Source organism: Symphodus melops (assembly GCF_947650265.1).
Source record: "Symphodus melops genome assembly, chromosome: 13".
Lineage (NCBI taxonomy): Eukaryota > Metazoa > Chordata > Actinopteri > Labriformes > Labridae > Symphodus > Symphodus melops.
Window position 1 is genome coordinate 5,581,857 of NC_136703.1, and position 19,762 is coordinate 5,601,618.

General features: G+C 39.3%; 5 protein-coding genes across 10 annotated transcripts in view; 1 reads left to right on the forward strand and 4 right to left on the reverse strand.

The window, feature by feature from the left end:
* The window catches only part of LOC306833541 (collagen alpha-1(XX) chain-like), a 31,801-nt gene extending 29,046 nt beyond the window's left edge, over window positions 1-2,755 (reverse strand). For both annotated transcript variants that reach the window (XM_079358856.1, XM_079358855.1), the window contains exon 1: window positions 2,432-2,755. The gene's annotated coding sequence lies outside the window, so the exon portion shown is untranslated. The remainder of the gene's footprint in view (window positions 1-2,431) is intronic.
* Window positions 2,756-3,537: 782 nt separating this feature from the next.
* LOC306833473 (solute carrier family 35 member C2-like) lies at window positions 3,538-12,475 on the reverse strand. 3 transcript variants are annotated; one of them, XR_013780357.1, is made up of 11 exons: window positions 11,471-12,359; window positions 11,010-11,185; window positions 10,179-10,329; window positions 9,158-9,221; window positions 8,949-9,021; window positions 8,383-8,551; window positions 7,873-7,956; window positions 6,025-6,200; window positions 5,451-5,580; window positions 4,219-4,463; window positions 3,538-3,832 (listed from the first exon to the last, which is right to left on the reverse strand). XR_013780357.1 is itself a non-coding variant. In XM_079358730.1 (11 exons), the coding sequence occupies exons 3-11, from the start codon at window positions 11,118-11,120 to the stop codon at window positions 4,330-4,332; spliced, it is 1,092 nt and encodes a 363-aa protein (XP_079214856.1). In that variant the 5' UTR covers window positions 11,121-11,185; window positions 11,471-11,578; window positions 12,385-12,475; the 3' UTR covers window positions 3,538-4,329. The 3 variants fall into 3 exon arrangements, 2 of the variants coding, with proteins under 2 accessions (XP_079214856.1, XP_079214857.1); XM_079358730.1 differs by adding an exon at window positions 12,385-12,475 and having other exon boundaries at window positions 3,538-4,463; window positions 11,471-11,578; XM_079358731.1 differs by adding an exon at window positions 12,385-12,474 and having other exon boundaries at window positions 3,538-4,463; window positions 11,471-11,554.
* On the forward strand, window positions 12,402-13,283 carry taf13 (TATA-box binding protein associated factor 13). Of its 2 annotated transcripts, none has more exons than XM_079358736.1 (2): window positions 12,402-12,506; window positions 12,618-13,283. In XM_079358736.1, exon 2 carries the CDS (start codon window positions 12,622-12,624, stop codon window positions 12,994-12,996), a length of 375 nt encoding a protein of 124 aa, XP_079214862.1. In that variant the 5' UTR covers window positions 12,402-12,506; window positions 12,618-12,621; the 3' UTR covers window positions 12,997-13,283. The 2 variants fall into 2 exon arrangements, with proteins under 2 accessions (XP_079214862.1, XP_079214863.1); XM_079358737.1 differs by having other exon boundaries at window positions 12,404-12,506; window positions 12,621-13,283.
* Window positions 13,284-13,609: 326 nt separating this feature from the next.
* tnnc2.2 (troponin C2, fast skeletal type, tandem duplicate 2) lies at window positions 13,610-16,948 on the reverse strand. The gene is made up of 6 exons (XM_079358735.1): window positions 16,822-16,948; window positions 15,908-15,959; window positions 15,383-15,526; window positions 14,813-14,927; window positions 14,560-14,696; window positions 13,610-14,118 (listed from the first exon to the last, which is right to left on the reverse strand). The coding sequence occupies exons 1-6, from the start codon at window positions 16,822-16,824 to the stop codon at window positions 14,087-14,089; spliced, it is 483 nt and encodes a 160-aa protein (XP_079214861.1). The 5' UTR covers window positions 16,825-16,948; the 3' UTR covers window positions 13,610-14,086.
* Window positions 16,949-18,321: 1,373 nt separating this feature from the next.
* Window positions 18,322-19,762, reverse strand: part of LOC306833474 (uncharacterized protein) — a 43,667-nt gene continuing 42,226 nt past the window's right edge. For both annotated transcript variants that reach the window (XM_079358733.1, XM_079358732.1), the window contains exon 11: window positions 18,322-18,789. In XM_079358733.1, coding sequence (XP_079214859.1) covers window positions 18,758-18,789 — 32 coding nt within the window. In that variant the 3' untranslated portion in view covers window positions 18,322-18,757. The remainder of the gene's footprint in view (window positions 18,790-19,762) is intronic.

Here is a 19,762-nt window from a genome sequence, read left to right on the forward strand (position 1 = left end):
TAATGAACCAAGCAGGATGACTTCTAAAACAGCATTAAACCACTTCTCTGCATGCTTTTAGAATAATTATAGTGATGATCTATACTAATGACTACATAGAAGAAGACAGGCAGTGTTGGTCAAATACATGGACATTTGGTCCCTGCAGAGAAGTTATGGTAACAAATAATACAATCATCATCTCTGTTAGTTATTTCAGTCATGAACTACGCAAAAAAAGTTATTTTAACGACTTTGTAAAGATTCTTTTAAAAAACAGTAAGGTATCGTACAATTGAGTCGAAGTGGACAGCAAGACACAAACCTTTGTCAAATCATTTTTCTTTGTTTTCCAAACAGCAGAAAAAGAAAAAACAACAACATTGCACCAACAAATGCAGCCCCTCACCTTTTCCCATGGGAACTCTTTTATGGCGGCCACAAAGTATAGGTGCTACAGTGTTTGTCCACATTACAGACCCTCAACTTCACACAGCTAATAACACACACTCACACACACATTAACGAACACGCTGCACTTTAAGAGCCCATAAAACTAACACACCTCAGAGGGACAGCAGAGAGTGTGACGTAAGACTCCCATCTTTAACTGTGCATTACATTTCATGCTTTTCTCTTATAGAAAGAAAGAATATTTGCAACCAATTCCTGCATATGATACACAGCACGTTGGGATCAAATTTCACTGACTCGGACAAAGTAAAGCTAAATGTGTTCAATGATTTTTAAACATGCTGGAGACCTGCAGGGTTGGAAGTTATTTAGGCAGGTGCTCTTTAGAAACAATGTCAAAATATCAGACTTTTCTTATCAGTGAATACAAATATTGTTCAATAAAATGCAGGAAAGAAAATAACCAAGCTACAATCAAATGTCTGGTAGCTATGTTATTAAAGTGGAATCCATAGATCATTGGCTAAAAGAGAGAGAAGAAGGGACTGGTGAGAAAAGCAAACAATCAACATTCACCTCAAGTCACAGTTTAGGAAAAAGAATAACAACAAACAGAAGAAAAGAATAATAAAGGTAAAATGCTCTCTATGTATTGTGTCGACTTCAGTTGATTAATGAGCTCATGTCTGAACCTTCTTCTTCTCTCGATAGACCTTATGACGAGACGGACCACCGCTGAAGAGACATTTCCATCCTGCCTCAAGGCTCTTCAGACAGATATACAGCCATGTGCAGGATGTGACGTGCGACAGTATAACTCTTCTTGTATGTTTTACTCATGTTTCGTGTTTCTGCTTGCCTGAATGTTGTCAAATGTTTGAGCTGGAACTTCAGCTGCATGTCGCATACCTGCCTTAAGGAAAAGACTTGTATTGTCAGACATGGATGTTGGATCTACTCACTGTGTGCAGTTCCCTCTTTTGCCTTACGCCATTTTCAAATACTGGGCATATAAATAAGGTGCTTTAAAAAAGAAACATAGCACTATCATAGATAAACCACACTTAACTTTACACTATCTGTTTTATTTAACAGCATTAATACGAGCATATGCAGCAGACTTTCAGTCCAGTTGCCCTGATCAAAAATAACATTCATATTAACTAGGGATGGACAGATGGATCAGTTTTACATCAGTATCGGCTGATACTGACCCTGAAGACAGGGCAGAGGAAGTGACTTGTTGGCATTGAGGGAGTCATCCACCAAAAGAAGTCATGAAAAAAACATTGGTATCAGAATCAGCTGGATTATTGCATATATCCCATAAGTATCATCTGCACCAACATGTGCAGAAAAAAAGCAACAGCATTTATAAGCACAACAATTTAATCATGTCTAATCTTGTCAAATGTAAAATATGGCCTCATTAATCGCAACTGATGACTGTCTGATTTTACACCTCTGTGTATCCCTGAGCTTTAGTAAAAACTATTGTGGTCTATATTCAGAGTCAGACATCTTTTCTGCCCTTAGTTTGAGCTCAGCTGCACAACAATGAAACCAATGGAGGAGAAGCTTGAACTCCACTAAACCTTTAAGGTACTCAGTTGGCCTTTTAATGAGTTAAAATAGCGAATTGAACACAGTGGCCTTTACAAATGTTAAGCAGTGGCTAGTCTGCAGTTTTGCAAAGGAGCCTACCTGTTATTTAATTGTTGCATGCGTTTCTTGAAAAAAGCTATATATTTTAATTCGTGTATATTCAACAATTACTACCAGTAAAATCCGACAACACTTTTAAAAATTTGAATCTATAACTTCAAAATGTTTTCTATTTAACTTTGTAGGCTACTCTACTTGTGGAAGCTTTTTTAAAAAGCAGTTTCAAACAATGGAGGACAACTGACACCTCAGGGATAAAGTGAACATATGAGAAGGTTGCGAGAGGGCAAACAACAAGCTGTGTTTTAGCCAAACTAAAAAGCCTTTAGTTACTTTTTTGTCGCCGTGTCAGACAGCCAGGTGAGGGTCTTACCTGGTCGCTACCTGCGTGCACGTTCCTTCCTTCAGAGAGAGACTGAGCACGAGCATTCCAGGGGTGGGATGTCAACACGCGCCAGTTCCGCTTGATTGTGAAGGCAGCTCTCTTCACATCAACTTCTATCTGAACTCCTCAGGGTGAAATCCGAGAAGCGAGGCCGATCCGTAGCTTCAACATGGGCGTGGCAACAGTGCAACTTCGACCTGTTTCCACTAAGCACACCTTGAATAAACGCAACAGGGGCACGCGTTTTCCGGGGACTAGCTGCTGTCTCGTGCACTTTTTGAATTTAATCTGCGTCATTTGATTAGAGCATTATTTACTATGATACCTGTGACACTGGGCATAGTAGACTACTGCTGTTGTCAGTGACTTCTGTGACCTCTTGGCAAATGCTTAGTGCCAAAAGGGGCTTTACATTAAATCTGCAATATACAAGCTTAAACAATTTCCAAACAGCCAAGTTGGAACTTGACCCTGCCACAGGAATTCTGGCTAACAGGTCAACCAGGTGCAGTGTTGATCATAAACAAGCTTATTTGTGTAATCGACTCACCAGTGAGCAAAATAACCATGGCTTCTTAAAGCAAAGGGAGCATCTGTAAGTCATAGGCATGAGTTACAGATGTTAAATGTCCAAGTGTACACTACTGTTATCTTAAAGTTACTGTATATTAAATTACAGTATAAGAGCCAGGTAGAAACATACTTTTTGTTACAAATACATTGAAAGAATGTCCTTGTTTGACTTATTTTTATTAAATACCTAGCACTGTAACATCGTTCATTCTTGACATTTCGACTTTATTCTCATGTATTTTACAGCACTTTGTCCCAGCTGTGGCTGCTAAAAGTGCTTTATAAATAGAGTTGAGTTGAGTTGATTCTCCCTCAGTGTCTGGCCTTAAAATTTCAAATAAATTAAGTACAAAGTACAAGCAGGTCTTTCTAACGATAAAGGAACTTGGATTAGAGGAATACCAGTTGCTGCAGGAAGACGATAATCAGGGAAAAAGATAACCTCTACAATGATCAGTTAAAGTTAGCTTTGCATCTTGACTTGAATAAAACCTGCGATGAAAGAAAGAGGGAGACGGGTATGACTTTTCAAAGTGTGCTACACATTAGTTTTCACAGGTTTATTTGAAATGAAAAATGACCTTTTCTCTTTATTTCTAACAGAAGTGCAACAATGACGCATCTTCCAGAAAATCAATAAAAAATATTCAAATAGATTTACTTCTCAAAAAGCTTTGAACTCAAGTCATTTCAACAGCTGATTGAGTCAGAATGAATTTTAAAAACAGCTCTTAAAAGAAGTCTTCTCGACTGCTGTGAGGTTTCGAAGGCACATCAAGGCGCAGTCTTTTCACATCTCTCCAGCTCATTGCTTAACTGAAATGAATAATTCATTGTTGTTAGCAGCGCAGACCTTGAAAGTAAGGTTATTGTTCTAAGAAATCTGCTTCCAGACCTGATCTGAAGATATTTCCACAACGTCACACGTTTTGAAAATAGCTATGTTAAAGCAAAATAGCTCACTGTACGAGAACTTAAGGTGTCAGTGTCCCTTTTTTTCCCTCCATCCATCACATTTAGTTGACGTTATAATATATTAGCTACATTAGTGATGCTTCCCTAAGGCAAAAGACCATAACTTGTTGTGTCAAGTCCACAGTGGATGTACAGCTGATGCGGAGGTCCTTGTCTGGACTGAAAACATGATCGGATTAGGAAAGGGGTGACACGGACTGTTCCCTCTCTCTTTTTGGCAGTGATACCTGAACAGTTGAAGGCTTTGACATCACAGATCAGACCACGTGATGGATGAGTTGTAAAGGAACGAGTGTCATGAAGCCGTTCTAAACCTCATCGGCGTGCATCCTTTGAGGTCAGTGCAGAGTGATTTCTTGTTCCTCGTCTTCTTCAGCAGCTGAATCCTCTATTTCGCCTCCATTCTGCCGCAGTAAGGGCAACTCAAGCTCTGGGCTCTTACTGTTGAGCTGCCTTAAGGAATGGCCTTTGCCTGAGGGAATATAGGACAAATTGTTATTTCATTACTTCATCAATGCTCCTTCAATGGAAAATGTTTTATAGACAATTCTTGGCGTGGATGTTGAGCTTCACAGTGCAGCATGATGCATGCTCAGATTGACAGTATTGAAGACTGTGTTTCACATCTAACTGCAAAAGGGGGAAGGTTTCCCAATTCAGTAGTGGCCATGAGGTGGGGTTATTTCTCCTAAAACAAATGGTAAAGATGACGGACACTTGCATAGCATAACAAAATTCAGTTTGTAAATGTATCCTTTAACCTCTAACCTGAGAGTGCAGCTTTAATAATCATGTCATGTACTGACATCCGGTGTTTTAAGATACGGTTCATACTGTGGTGCTGTTTGTTTTCCCATCTGAGGATGTGGCTTACTGGGCATGATGTGTTCTGTGTTGAGCCAGAGCACGACACAAATGTTATTTGGACCCGTGAAGCCTGAAGTCTGTTCTCCCTCCATCCCACTTTGTCAGTCCGACAGCAAACCGCTGTTATAAATGAATCTGAATCAACTCAGGGGTTCAGATGTGTAAAGGTGTTTCTCCTTCCCCCTGTTCATGGGGGATTAATGCTGGGTCTTTGTAAATAATACTAAAAAGGGGGTTAGGTCCAGACTGTCTCTTTTCATGTAGAATGTCTTGAGATAACATTTGTTACTAATTGATGTCATCAAATTAAAAACTGAACAATTGACTGCATCTTGTGCTCAGCAGTTAAACTTTTGAAATGATACACGTTTGATTTTAACAAAAAGTGGATATTAACTGTAAAAACAATAGAAGTCATTTTTACTTAAAAAATAAAACCATTGAACACTAAGATATAACAGTGTCATTATAATTTAAAGCTGAATATTTCTAGATTGTTCAGCCTGTCAGTGGGGATGTTGTAAACATTGATTTGTGAAAGTTGACACGTGTTGACAGTATAATGAATAATCATAATAAAATGAACACTTACTTTTGGAATAATATATCTTGAGTCCCACGTGTAATGAAATGCCGCACACGCACACAGCGAATCCCAGCCAATTAAGCAAGTTCATTTTGTCTCCCATCAGAGATGCTGCCAAAAGCAGAGTACACACCTCCTACAGACAAACAAGACAATCAAAGGAATTAAGGGAGGGTGTCATCGATGAGTCTGAACACGACTAGAACAGAGCAGCCCTTTCAGTATTTCAATCACCTTTACTCAGCAGAAAAATAAAGCTGTGGGATAAAAGTAGACATTAAAGACGAACTAAAAAAAAGAAAAAAAGTTTTTTTCTACCCCTGTCCAATTCGATTAAACCTTTTTAAAAGCTACATCTGCAAATTGAAAGTTCTTTGTAATTAATCTTTTAACAGGCCAAGTCTAGACCTGCTATGTATGAACAGTATGATATTATTCCATTCATGATTTGTTGCTGTAATTAAAATTCATTTCACTTATCTAAATACTGTTCAGTCTCGATTAAAAACACGTGATGGGGCTTTATTTTTTGCCTTAGCTTTTCAATCGAGCCATACAACACAGAGAGACCGGTAAGTACCTTAAAGATCCCTGATATAGATAAAGTGAGGCTTGAGGTCTTGGAGACCAGCAGGAACTCTGAGAAGCCCAAACCAAAAGCCAGCAAGCCGCCGATGCTCAGTGTGAAGAGCGAATATAGGAGAGGTGAAAGCTCGGTCACCCGGAATAACTTTTCAGAGGTGCTGATGCTGAGTCCTGGAAAAAAGACAGAAAGATCAACGGGTTGTTTTAGTAACTGATCATTTATAGTCCCATAATCTTCAATTCAACCTATTACATTATACAGGTATTTTCAAATAATCACAAAACAATGGTCATGATGACGCTGATTGAAAACATTTTACTCCCAAATGTTTCATTGATTTTCCTCTGAAGTCTTATAGACCTTACATGAACCACAAATGAGTTTAAAATTAGTGTCTAAATATTCAGGCTACCTGAGTTTTTCTTTGTATACTCAGTATTATAGTTGTTTTCCATGACTGTTTTTGTGGTTATTTATTGGGGTCTGTGGCCTTCATCAGACAGGCCAGCTGAAGAGAGACAGGAAATGCTGGAAGCAGAGAGACTGCATCTCCGAACATGTGCACTGTTCTGCACTGTTAGCCCAAGAATAATAATTATAATAATTACTCTCTATCATAAAATTAAAATTTTAAAATGCCTGTTTATTCCAGTCAGGTATTATTATTATGCTTTATATGGACGGGACACTAACTATGTGTATTGTGGCGGCTGAAGATTGTAAAGTGCTGCAGAGACGAAGTGAGTTTGTACCTATGACTCATTCGTATAAAAAACTCCAAAAGTCCAGACATGTTCGTACATTAATTTAACCAAAAAGGGAAAAAAAGGTATTTCTAAACAACAGGTCCAAAGATGATTGTGATTACAGTGATGATAAGAAAACAATGATGTACTCTATCTTATATATTGGCAATTGCTTCTCAAATTTTATTATTATTTTATTGAAGTACTTGTTATTTTAGCGTTGTTTTTTCTTTCGCACCAATACACCAAGACAAATTACTCATATATGTAAACGTACTTGGCAATAAAACCGATTCTGATGATGGCGGTGACGATGACAGATACGATACGATGACGATAACAGAAAATATTTCAAACACGCCTAATTGATAATTACCAGAAAACAATCTCAAACCCATATAAGGAGCAAAATATACCAAATCAAATCAACTATGATAAAAAAAGAAAAAACATTATGGCTCCTACAATGTGACAATAGAGTATATTAGTCCATTTAAAGAAGCAATATTCAACTCTGACACCTAGTGTTGAAAAAAGGTTACTGCAGTCAAAAGTCAAAACCTTGGAGACAGCCCCCTCCTCTCCAGACGAGATGTGCAACCTCTCTGCGCTCTAACTTCTCTCCATCCTCGTTTTACCACATTTCTGCTCGTGGAGTTTAATAGAAAATCACAGAGGCTGTTTAGATCTGTTCAGATCTATCTGAACCGCTTACATCGCAGCAACACCTGTTGGCTTGTTTGCTGTTTGTCAGACATATCAAGGGATGAGGCGGGGGGAGATGCTAAAGTGGGGGTCTTGTCTGTGATAAACTCCTTGCCTACTCTACTTGAAATGTTAAAAGTGCCTCCTGGACTGAAATGTAAACAGTATGTAGTCATAAATCTCTTTACAGCATGGTTATCTGCACGATTGTTGGAAGCTGTACATCCCTTTTGAAGTGTAGTCTGTGAACGTAGCGTATATTAACAGACTGTATGTTAATAACAGGTTATATTACAGGGATATATACATTGACCCCGAGCATATGAAAGCTCAGTTCACAGCAGTGGCAACTGAGAGATGATGACAAATCCCACCTGAAGACAACACTCACCTTCATTAAACAGGAAGAGGGGAAAGAGGCCGAGGAACATGAGAGGTTGGAGGTGGTACATGGCGTCTATTGGGTTCTGAAGGCCTGAGACAGAGAATGACATGAACATGAAGTTCGAAGAGAAGACACAAATTTCACCTTTAATAAAGTAAGTACACACTTAGATGTACCTGTAGAACTGTCAGAGATTATTTTGAGATTCTCGAGTGATTCTTTTCTTAGCTACATTAATACACCGCTTTGACCACATAATGTATTCATAAATTACATTCTTAAGGGCTTCTTCATAGAAAATGTATGCACATGTCAGTTCACTCATGGTCAGAGGATTGTCAAGTGTCATGTCAACATCTGGAAACTGATTCAGGTATTAAGTGAAGTGAAAATCAGACTGCACACACTGGATTTATCTTTTTTTCTTGCTGCTTCCAGTTTGGGTAAGCTCACAGTCAGAGATTTGTTTATATTCAGCTGTTTATGAGAGTAAAAAAAGCCAACAAGAAAACTAACCCAGCTCAGCTTTCTGCATGAGGACCTGAGTGAGGGTCCATCGGATCCCCCCTATGAAGGACGCCAGCAGCACCATGACGAAGCCCTCCAGGTTGAACTGAGTCGACTCAAATGTAAACATAAAGAGACCAGAGGCGATCAGCAGGACAACCACGATCAGGAATGGGTTCTGGGCGAAAGAAACGAGGGAGAGATGGTGATGAACAGTGGGAGAAAGTTACGATGAGAGGGTATTATGATATGCATTGTTCTTATTTCCTGGACAATCCTGAACCACTTGTTGATAATACAGATGTAACTAGAAATGTGTTATAATACTAGATAGTAATCATTATGTATGTTTGGTTTGTTACATTACTGGACTTTCTGTTCTTCTTTTTGTAACCGTTTCCTCCAAATAAAAAAACAAAGCATCTCCTCTGGTATAAATAAAGTGTCTCTCTTCTGTGAGTGTCACAGATGGACAGAATCAGGAAGACAGAAATCAGTTTAGTTCGGGCATTGTGTCATCAAAAAATCATTTCCAACAAACTATTGAAGTTCAGTATGTACAATAGGTCTCTCACCGGCTCCTCCAGTTTAAAGACCAGGGAGAAAAAGAGGATGAAAAGCACAGCTGAAGACTTGGTCATGGTGTACCTTGGATGGTACACAACAAAAGGAAGAAGCAATGAATAGTTTCACAAATATAACCTTGATAACCTAAAGATGGTCAGCTCATATGGAAGTTGTATGTTTGAATAAAAAAAAAAAAAAACACAAGTTGTAAACTTACAAGCTAATGGTGATGAAGAGGAAGCTCCAGTTGGAGAGTCCAATATCTAGAGCTGTTGCCAAGGCTGGGTAAAGGGGGCAGAATGTACAACTTTTAGAAGCAACCCATTTTTGTGTCCCTATTTTAAGACTTTCAATTGTGAACAGATGAAGATAGATCAGTTTTAATAGTTCACATTTTTATACATGACAGTGAAACCTAATAATTTTTGAGGTTTTTTGTTTTCAAAGATCGTGGAGATTGTTAGAAAGATGTCGAGGCTCTTTGGTCGGATAGAATCAGTGACATCTGTGATCAGTTCAATCTGCCCACTTCCTTCACTGCTGCACCTGTTGGTGTGCTATTTGCCTGACAAATCGAGGAGCGACCTCTCCCTTCTCTTGACAAAGCAAAAACAAACCATTCTGCCCACTGGAGTCAACACTTTGAAGGGGAACTACAGTATACTGACTGCTGCATTGTTGACAGAGAAACCAGCACTTCAACAAAGCATGTTTAGGTCATGTTATGATTTAACTCAGTAGATAACTTACATATAGGACCTTTAAAGCTGAAAGATGTTTTTTAAGGTACATTTGGGACAAAGCAGTAATTCTTATTTCTTTGTCATTTTCGCCCGTTTGTAAGTAGTGTTAGTTGTATGCAAACAATTATTCAACCCCGCAAGAGCGGTCCCAGCGTCAATATAACATTATGAAAAAGAGGTCATTTTTGTGTTGATAGTCAGGTTTGCTTTTATAAGCAACTAAGATGGATTTTTTACACCATAAAAAGTGAATCTACTTAGTTGTGGTGGTTTCTCTCTGTTAGACCATAAGGCTTTTCAACTGTCCTCTTAAGAGTGATGTAATCTTTTTTTTTTTTTTATCAATTTGAACTTTAGCCAGTGTGCTGTAGGAGCAAGTATCTTCCCCTGAAAACGTTTTCAGTCAGTAAGCATGATAAGAACTGACTAAAGACTCTGAATGTGCTTCCATCTGATCCATTTTTTACAACTCTGAGAGCTCTGCCTCAATCTCACCTGTGGGTGCTACTTTACGGAGGTAATCGCTCCAGTTTAAAGTGATGCGTGGTTTCCCTGTCCATAACTGCATGGCCCTCCGTGTCAGAGTTGAAAGGCAGAAGATGATGGTGAGGTGAACCAACGTCATGAACAAGGGGTAGTGGAAATCCTGCGAGAGAAAATAGATACAGTAATCTTTGATGGCTTCGTGGTCATAACTTATCCATTGTCTTTTGGCTTCTTTTTAAGGTTATTTCCCCCTGAGACAGTGGTGCAAAATGACATCCTCGACCTCCTCATGTATAGAAAGTTAACACTTAAAGGTGTGGGTCACAGGTTTCATTGGGATATTTCATCAAATCTTTGCACAGCAATACAATATTTTCTCATTTTTTAATCAGAATAAGCGTTATTGGCCAGCTATGTTTAACAAACAAGGAATTTAACTTTGGTAGACTGTGCTCTCTCTGTACAATGTAAATATTAAATAATTAACTGAACATTTTAACAAGTAATTAAAGACTAATATTTACAAGACTAAATAAGATAATAGTGCAGTGGTGACTAGTGCAAAAGGATGATAAAGTAAACGTGAGGTAGTTATCTTTTAAATGCCATTTTTATAATATCAATTCATATCATAAGCAAGTGCTAATAAATCCTTGACTATTGAACTAAAGTGTAAATCTATTTTGAGGTACCATTACACACAAACTGTTAACCAGAGACCCAGAATCAGTACAAACAAGACTGTTTACATGAATCATCCTTAGTAGAAAGCATGCTTGGCCTGCGCTTAGGAAAAGTTTTGGGACTGATCGTTTGTATTTAATGCATTTCTTCACTTACCTTCATCAGCCATTTGTTATAGAAGGTGATGCCTATAGAGAAGGCATAGTAAAGGAGAACTAATCCGACAGTGCGAAGCCCCCGGCAGAAGAACTGGACAGGACACGCCATAAAAGTGGTCCACCAGAGACTGCTACTTTGGAGAGTTCATCTCAACAATGAATGTGCAACCCTTCCTGTGAAGAAAGAGCACAACCATGAAAGCAGGAAGAGAGACCGAGGGGGGGAACTTGCAGAGGTTACTTAATGTCATTATTATTATTATTATAAAATTAAAAAATGTAAAAAACAGCATCTGCTAAAGTTAGCTGTAAACAATGACAGCTAGCGTTGAAGGTACTTTGATAACAACTCATTAAACAGAACATGGGTGTTTTAAATATAACAAAAAAGGACGTAATCTGCTTGTTTTGGCTGATAAAGTCCCTGTTAGTAAATGTTAAAGTAAGGATAAAACTCACCAGATGGTTGTTCTGCTACGTTTAACAGGTCCAGTTGTTACCTGGGCTCACTGAAGGGACACATCCCGTTTGGACATGAGCTTCCTATGTACAACGATAGGCTTTATTCTGTTTAATAATAAAAGAGAGAAAATTCGGTGTTTTATCAGACGTGTTGAGGGACACCACGCTTGTCGTCACTCGTCCTGTGTGAGCAGTGACAGAGTACACAGTGCCACAGAGACGTCGTCGTGTCATTGACGTGCAGACTGAACTCCATTCAGCTTAAAGTCCAAAAACAAAGACCTTGTTCATTCCCCATCTGCAAGTCACATGCATAACAAACAAAGACGTTTCTTGACTCAGCGCGGACCTTTCTTTAATTCGGCATAAGCGTTACCAGCCAGGAAGTAGAATTATTTGATACATTGTGACTGAACTGTTTTGGTTGTCGCTGCCCGCTACCGCCCCCTTTTGGTTGAACTTAAAAACGACGCACACGAAGCCCAGAAGAAATCATTATTCATTTATTTTATTGTTTGCAAACTTATTGCAAACCTGAGTTTTTTCCCAAGGCAGGATGATCCACTTACATAAGGGGCGCCGATTGTAAAGTTACGAACGTGACAAATAACAGCAACTACAAATCAGAGCCATATAGAGAGATATATATGGCTCTGCTACAAATGTAAGACAATTTTATTGACAACTATAAATGTTACAAATGTTACAAATATCCTGATTTCTAAATATTTAGCACGTTTCTAAATAATTAAAAACACTTAGCAAAATAATCTGAACTAAATTTTTATAAACTTGCTAAATATTAAGTAGACTGAATAGAGCACTTTAAATGTGTATGTATAACTCATACACTGTAAATATTAACACTGGACGAATCAAGAGTCAAAAGAATCGGAGTTAGGATAAATCACCGCTAGGGGCAGCATCTTGAATGGTAAGCCTCTTTTCTGCTGGTAAGTCATTTCCGCAGTCAAAGACAGTGAGGAGGAAGTCAACACAGACAGCAGCCTGTTGTGATTCTGCCCTGACAAAGGTGAGTAGTTAGTTTTCTGAGGTTTTATGTTTTAAATAACGCTAGCTCAACGTTAAAGTTCACGCAGCGCTCGTTGCCTAGTTACACCGATCTCTCCGCGTGTGTTTTCAGCAGAATGGCGGACGAGGAGGACGAGGCCGGCTTCGACGAGGAGGTGGACGACGGGTCCGCTGGGGTGGACGTCGGCCACGGGAAAAGAAAGAGGCTCTTCTCCAAGGAGCTCCGGTGTATGATGTACGGATTTGGAGACGATCAGAATCCCTACACAGAGTCGGTGGATATCTTGGAGGACCTGGTGATCGAGTTCATCACCGAGATGACTCACAAAGCCATGTCCATCGGACGCCAGGGTCGCGTCCAGGTGGAGGACATAGTTTACCTGATCCGGAAAGACCCCAGGAAGTTCGCCAGAGTCAAAGACCTTCTGACCATGAACGAGGAGCTGAAGAGAGCCCGCAAAGCTTTCGACGAGGCTAATTACGGCTCCTAACATGACTACAGGACACGTCTTAGTTACTTCTTATTTCTGTGTTTTATTTCTTTTCTTTTTTGTCGTTATGTACACACGACAATTCTCTCTACATTAAAATGTGCTCTCAAAACTTTATGGAGAGAAGTCAGCTTAACACCAATACCATTCAACCTTGACTGAAATGCAGTTATGTAGGCATTGCTTATTCGCCTACTGTAATTTTTTTTAAAATTGGACTTTTACATTTCTTGGCGACTTTTGTTTTAGAGCTTCTTTTTCCAAAATAAAACATTAATTTAAACCACTGTCTTTTGTTTCTTCGTCTTTAAATGTTGCTGGTTTTGTGATCTGAATGAATTAATACAGGTTTATAAACACATTAATTACTCTTTCAAAAGAGAATAAGCTGTAAATAAATCAGCAGAGAGACAAAAGGACTGATAGTTCACAAGGGTGCAAAAAAAATCAACATACCAAACGAATCTCACAGGAGTTAATTTAAACTGGATTGGATTGTCTTTTAGGTCATTTGTGACAGCAGATAAAACAACCAATACTCAATGTCTGCATTGTCTTTAGCACATCTTGTAGTCAACACAGAACTCTGTGTTTCAAACAAAATGGACAAAAAGAAGAAACAAACAGATTTTATTGAATTCCTCAAAACAAAATTTTGTACACAGACCTTAAATATAACAGACCAACTACAAGTGAGCATGTGTTAGTTGATTTATTCTGTTCAAGCAAATTACTTCTTTGTACAGTGACGTGGTTGTATTAATTGGTCTAAGCAGCAGGTCACAGGCTGCCGTTCTATCTAGACTGCATCTAGATCAGAGCTTAACCAGCAAGAGGGGGAGTCGCTGATGATAACACAACATGTGCACTGAATTTCCACATTGCATCCATGGGCTTTCTGCTAGCGCACTGGGAAAAGGTGTAACCCAGCCAGCGACCCACCATTGTTTGTCCTAGCTCTCTGTTGAGGATGTCTACAAGGATGGAGAAGACAGGCGGTGAATTGAGGTGGACAGGAAGGAGGATGGGGAGCAAGGGGGGTGGTTTGAGTGTAACAGGTAAGGAGGAATGTCCATGAGTCTTTCAGGTTTTACTGCACATTCTCCATCATCTTGAGGAATTCTGGAAAAGGAAATGAAAAACTTGAGTTACAGGCAATCCCATCAAGGTTGAAATTAACTCTGTACTGGATTACTTTTCATATTAAACATAGTTCAAGTCAAGCAAATCATTTCTTATAGTTGTTCTGTATTTTGATTGGAAAAATGGGGCTTAGATGATGCAAATCATTAATCATTTCCCAAAATGTACAGAAAGTGTAACCATGTCGTCACTTTGAGGTAACCAAAATTTGAACCAGATGTGCTTAAGCAGACCAGAAAAGGGTAAGAGCTGCTACAAAATTATTTGAAAGTCATGAAATTTAAATTTAAAACGTAAAGCAATTTAATTTTCCAGGGTAACTTAGAACATCCTAATTCATTTAATGTGAGTTTTAGCCAAATAATTTTGAAAGGGACCTGTTAAGTAAAACATAAATAATCGTCATCATCATGCACGTACCGTCAAAGTCAAGCATGCCATCGGCGTTCTTGTCTCCATCCTTCAGCAGCTCATCAATCTCGTCCTCTGTGATTGGCTCTCCGGTGCTGCGGATGATAACGGCGAACTCCTCTCTGTCGATGTAACCGTCACCGTTCCTGCGAAAAGAAAAACAAATACAGACGTGTGCACAAACAGCCAACCAGAAGGTCAAAAGAAAACACGAGTGTAGCTTTCCTGAACCACAAACGAAGCAGGGACATGTTGAACTCACTTGTCGAACACACGGAAGCATTCTGCCAACTCTTCCTCGCTCTTGCCGGCCTGGTCCTCCTTTAGCAGCCTCACCATCATGACCAAGAACTCCTCGAAGTCAATGGTACCGCTGCCTGAGGTCAAGAAAATAAAAACATCACTTATTAGCAATGACCAGTCTGACCAAAGTCCCATTTTCTTGCGCTCACTTGAGGTATAGGTTCTTGTCTTTGCGCACGGTTTTACGCATGAAACACAGAGGTCACACTAATATTAAGTCTGTCCCGATTTGTTGTAATGTAGGCTAATAAAGCCACGATTAAGAGTAAAACCAAAAAATACAGTACAATAGTATTGATTTGTTTATTATATGTGGAGGCTATGTTGTAATCCATTACAATACACAATGTTAGTGGGGCCTGGCCCTTTAATCTTCACTAAATCCAAACCACAGGGGTTTGCTTTTAAAGAATGTCTTAAACATTAACTTTGCTGAGATGAGCGTGTGTGTGCTAGCTATAAAGTGTGACATATGCTTGTGCGTAAAACACTGATTGCGCACAATATGATGGTATATTTCATTGCTAACCGTCCTCATCGACCTCCTCGATGATCTCATCCAACTCCTCTCTTGTCGGGTTCTGACCCAGCATCCTCATCACGGTACCCAACTCCTTGGTGCTGATATCACCGCCACCGTCGGTGTCAAACATGTCGAAGGCAGCTTTGAACTCTGGAAAATTAAAGTTGGAAGAATTGTAATAATTATTTCTCTGTATAGAACTCCACAAAATAGGTATCTGAAGTCTTCCTCTGTAACCTACGAATAACTGCTATGTCGTGTTGTTATAGGCCTATTGATAGCCTACTTATCTCATAGGTTGTTAAAATATAATTATCACGGAGGTTGACGACACTTAGGGTCTTACTATAATGCCTCAATTTTTATAAGCTCGTTCTAATTTAAAACATGCAGAACTTCATGTACAGCAACTACACGTTTGAACAAGTAAGGCTGCCAATTGTTTGAAATTACTCAAGAAATCTTCTTCATTGCTACCTGGGTAGAGTAACGACATTACTGAAGTAACGCGTCACAGCAGCTTGTACTCACCAGCCAGCATTTCCTCGCTCAGGTAGGAGCGGGCCTCTTGTTGCGCGTCAGTCTGGAAGAAAACAGGGCGCACTCTGTCACTTCATCATTCACTACATGCTTTATTTGTTTTTTTTAGTTTTTTTTTTTTATCATATCAGTTTAACCCGTTAGATTGAACATTTGCGAAGTGCCAAATTGTTCCATAATGATATTGCTAATATCCATTTGGGCTGCACTAATTAAAATACATCATGGGAGTGTAAAACACCACTAAGAAAATTAACATTGTTACATTTGAGGATTATTATGCTACTGCTACGAAATGTCTACAAATATTATCGTATAGTAAGCATTCTTGTGATAAGCATGGTTTCATAAGTCATGTGATGCAGCATATGGAGTAGTTGCTTCTCCTAGGGATTCTTTCTGAGCTCGGTGTAAATTAGTCCGGCTATTTCAGGCTCAACACATTAGGCTCGCTGTATATGGCCTGCAGACATCCAATCCCTGGAATCTGACGCCGAAGCAGAATCCGCACTTTAGCAGCTGCCACCAATCAACTTAAAGCAGCGTAAGTTTGCACCCCGATTAGTGCATGGGCTTTTATCAAGACATCTTCTATAAATAAGCTTAATTGATCTGTCAGATGTTTCCTCTAAAATGCAACCATTTAATAGATTAAAAACACGTATTATTCTAAATTTAATAAAATGTAACGGGAAATTAAAAGATAAATAAAGATTTACAATCTATGAACAGGGTAACATGCTCCTCTAAAATACACCAGCCTATATTTAAGACTTCAAATGCCTGTATTCCTTAATCAATAACACTTCATTCACATGCTCCCCTTATCATGGGTTAATTGCTATTGGTTGGTTTACAAAATTGGAACAATTTAACTCGTTATTTGCACAACTGCTTGCTCTTACCATGTTTGTGGATTAGCTTTCCCCCCCTAAATATCCAAGGAAAAAAGAAAAGCCCAAAGGTGTGGTCAATCCGCGTGCACCTCAACAGAGAGACTAGACGTCAAGTGAAGGTTCAGACACACTTTAAACGGGACAGCTAGGTCCCGCCCCCTGTCCCTCACAGGCCCTCCAGATTTAGTACCGTGAACTTTTAGGGTTCTGGGGCCACTGCGAGCCAATCACACTTTGGAGAGGAAAGCTCTTGATTCTTGAAGTTGCAAGTTTAAGAATTTAGAATCTGACTTTTTAGGATTTCTAGTGGTCAAGGTTAAAGTGGTAACATATAAAGGAGAGAATGGAGAGGATATAAGTTATAAAGCAAAGTTATTTGGGTTGAGTAGATTTTGAGTAGACAATGTATTCGTCGGTCTCTTGTAGTGTTAAAACTGAGGTTATTAGAGGTAAGGAGGGCCAATATGACAAAATTAAAAATAATTTATACTGGCTGTGAACAATACTTAGAATGAACAATGAAATGCATCATGCTATTGAAATAGCCCCTTATAGCAACTGGTGGTGTGATTTCTTCAAACTGCTTTACAGAACTATAACACACTAAAAGAGAGGGAAAAAAGGCCTAATGAAATCATCCAGCATGCACAAAGACAATTTCTATTTCAGGTTTTGTAAACATAAGACTAGATGAAGGGAGCCATAGATTTAAAGTAGTTTATGGGTTTTGTGATGATGGTGTTTAAATCTAGGCCTGAAACTTAAAACCCGGACCCCATTCCACCATCCCCCAGCCTTGCTCCCTTTGCCTACATGCCCTGAATAGCAGGCAGATTTAAGGCTGAGAGAGGGCAGGGACTTGAGGTAAGAACCCTTACATCTCGGTGCCCTGCTGCCTGATAAACACGACCTGGTGCTCCTTATTTGGATTGAGGTTCCTGGAGGGAGGGCCCGATGGGAGAGACGGAAGAGACAGAAGAGGAGGATAGGATGCTGAGGAAGGGAGCAGCCCTGGAGAGAAGGGAGGGATGTGGCTTTTTGAGAAGTTGTCGGGGGCTTGCAGCTATATACTCAAAGACTGATTTAACTCAACTGCTTTGCAACTGCCTCAAGCCTCTTATACCAACCGGCTGCATGGCTTTGCCTCTCATGCTTGGGGGAACTATTCCTTTGCTGGGAGACCACTGCAAGAAGATCAGTGATCAGTACTTAGAAGGAGAGAGACAATTGGAAGAGATCTTTTTGAACTGGATACATTTCTTTGCATACTGCAATTTTCTAGGATTTAATAAAATAGGGAGGTTGGTAAATAATGCTATTTAGTTCAACATGGAGGCTCGTTGATTTAGGACAGGGAGATCAGACCACTTGTAATTGCACAAAAGTGTTTGTTTGTGTGTCAGCAAGGATTCTGTTTTGCGTTTTTTTTTTGTATGTCAGGGTCAAAGTGGTAATCCCAAAGTCCCAGAGAGGCCACCAAAAGATGAAACTCAGAAGAGATAAGACAGGTCAAGATAAAGGAGAAAACGAATTTATTTGTAAAGCACAGAACAAGGTGTAAAAGATATCAAGTTCTTAAGAGGAGGGGTCAGTCAAGGAAGAGGAAGGTGTGGGTAAGAGCTATAGGTGGTGTAGCATTTCTGGAGAAACAGCAGCTGCCAAGAGGACAGCTGGCTGCTTTGCTCAAGGAGACGGCCGGAGGAAGGTGCCTTCGTCTTAAAAGGTTTGAACGGATATTTATAGATATCCCCACCAGGCTTCAGGGTTTCATATGAGATGGGGGCAGTGTTGGGGGGGTGAAACTATTTCTGTACTAGTATCTTTTTTGACGTGTCAGTAGCTGCATCACAGGTTCTTTGTACAGGGCTTATATAGCATATAGCAGGCTTGCAATGAGAGGGTTCTCTCTGAAGACGGTTCATTGGGGAATGTAGAGGTGGTGTCATTATTGGACGTTCTCCATCATCTTCAGAAACTCTGAAAAAAAGAAGAGATGAGGAACAGTCAATGAATCAACCAAACGACCAAGCCACCAAGTCCAACTGTGTAACCTGTGACTGTCATCCATTTGTAATTTTCAATTCCATGTTTTGATAGGAAGCTGGTATTTTTTTTTAAAGAGACAATTGTAAGATATACATTTAAATCAAGAATTGGAAGACAGTGATCAGCAACTGGTGGGTTGGGACCAAAAAGTGGGTCCCGGAGTTGTTTGATTAATCCAGTTTCTTTGTTCTATCAAGCTTAGTCCTGTCTCTGGTCCAAACAGCACAATGTTAAATTAAAAAAATTAATTGGAGTGACAGAAAAATATAACAAATTTGGGTCATGACGTTCATGAAAGAGTAGTTGGTGGGTCCTGAGGCCTGATGACAGTCAAAAGAACAGCATTGTATTCACTTACTTATGACAAAATGACAGCAGAACATACACATTCCTGATTGAATTTAAAGCTGGCTAATTTAAAGGTTTAACACCTCTTTGTCATGTTTATGCATTTTTGTACAACAGTGGAGGGTCACATCATTGTGCTGAAAAAGACCACTGGTACACACAAAATTGTCATGTGTACTTATAGTTTAATTAGAAATAATAACTTCATTTAACCAGGTAATTTATCCATTGAGATCAAGATATCTTTCACACTATGACCTGGCAAGGAGTGCAGCAGCACTCCTTATGATACACATGATATGAATAAATAACTCAATAATGTCACCACAACTATGTAAAGTTTTCCAACTTACAAAAATGATTCGATTTAAATAAGGAATATAACTCAGAAAGATAAACCTAATTCTGAAGTTAGCCTACATTTAACTTGATAATTAAGGTCACATTATTTAATGTAAAGTAGCTTCATAAAGCAGTGGTTAAGGCCGTTGCCTGACTCTATATGGCCTCTAGTTTGTGACCCCGCTTGACCATGAAAAACACGAATAACATAATG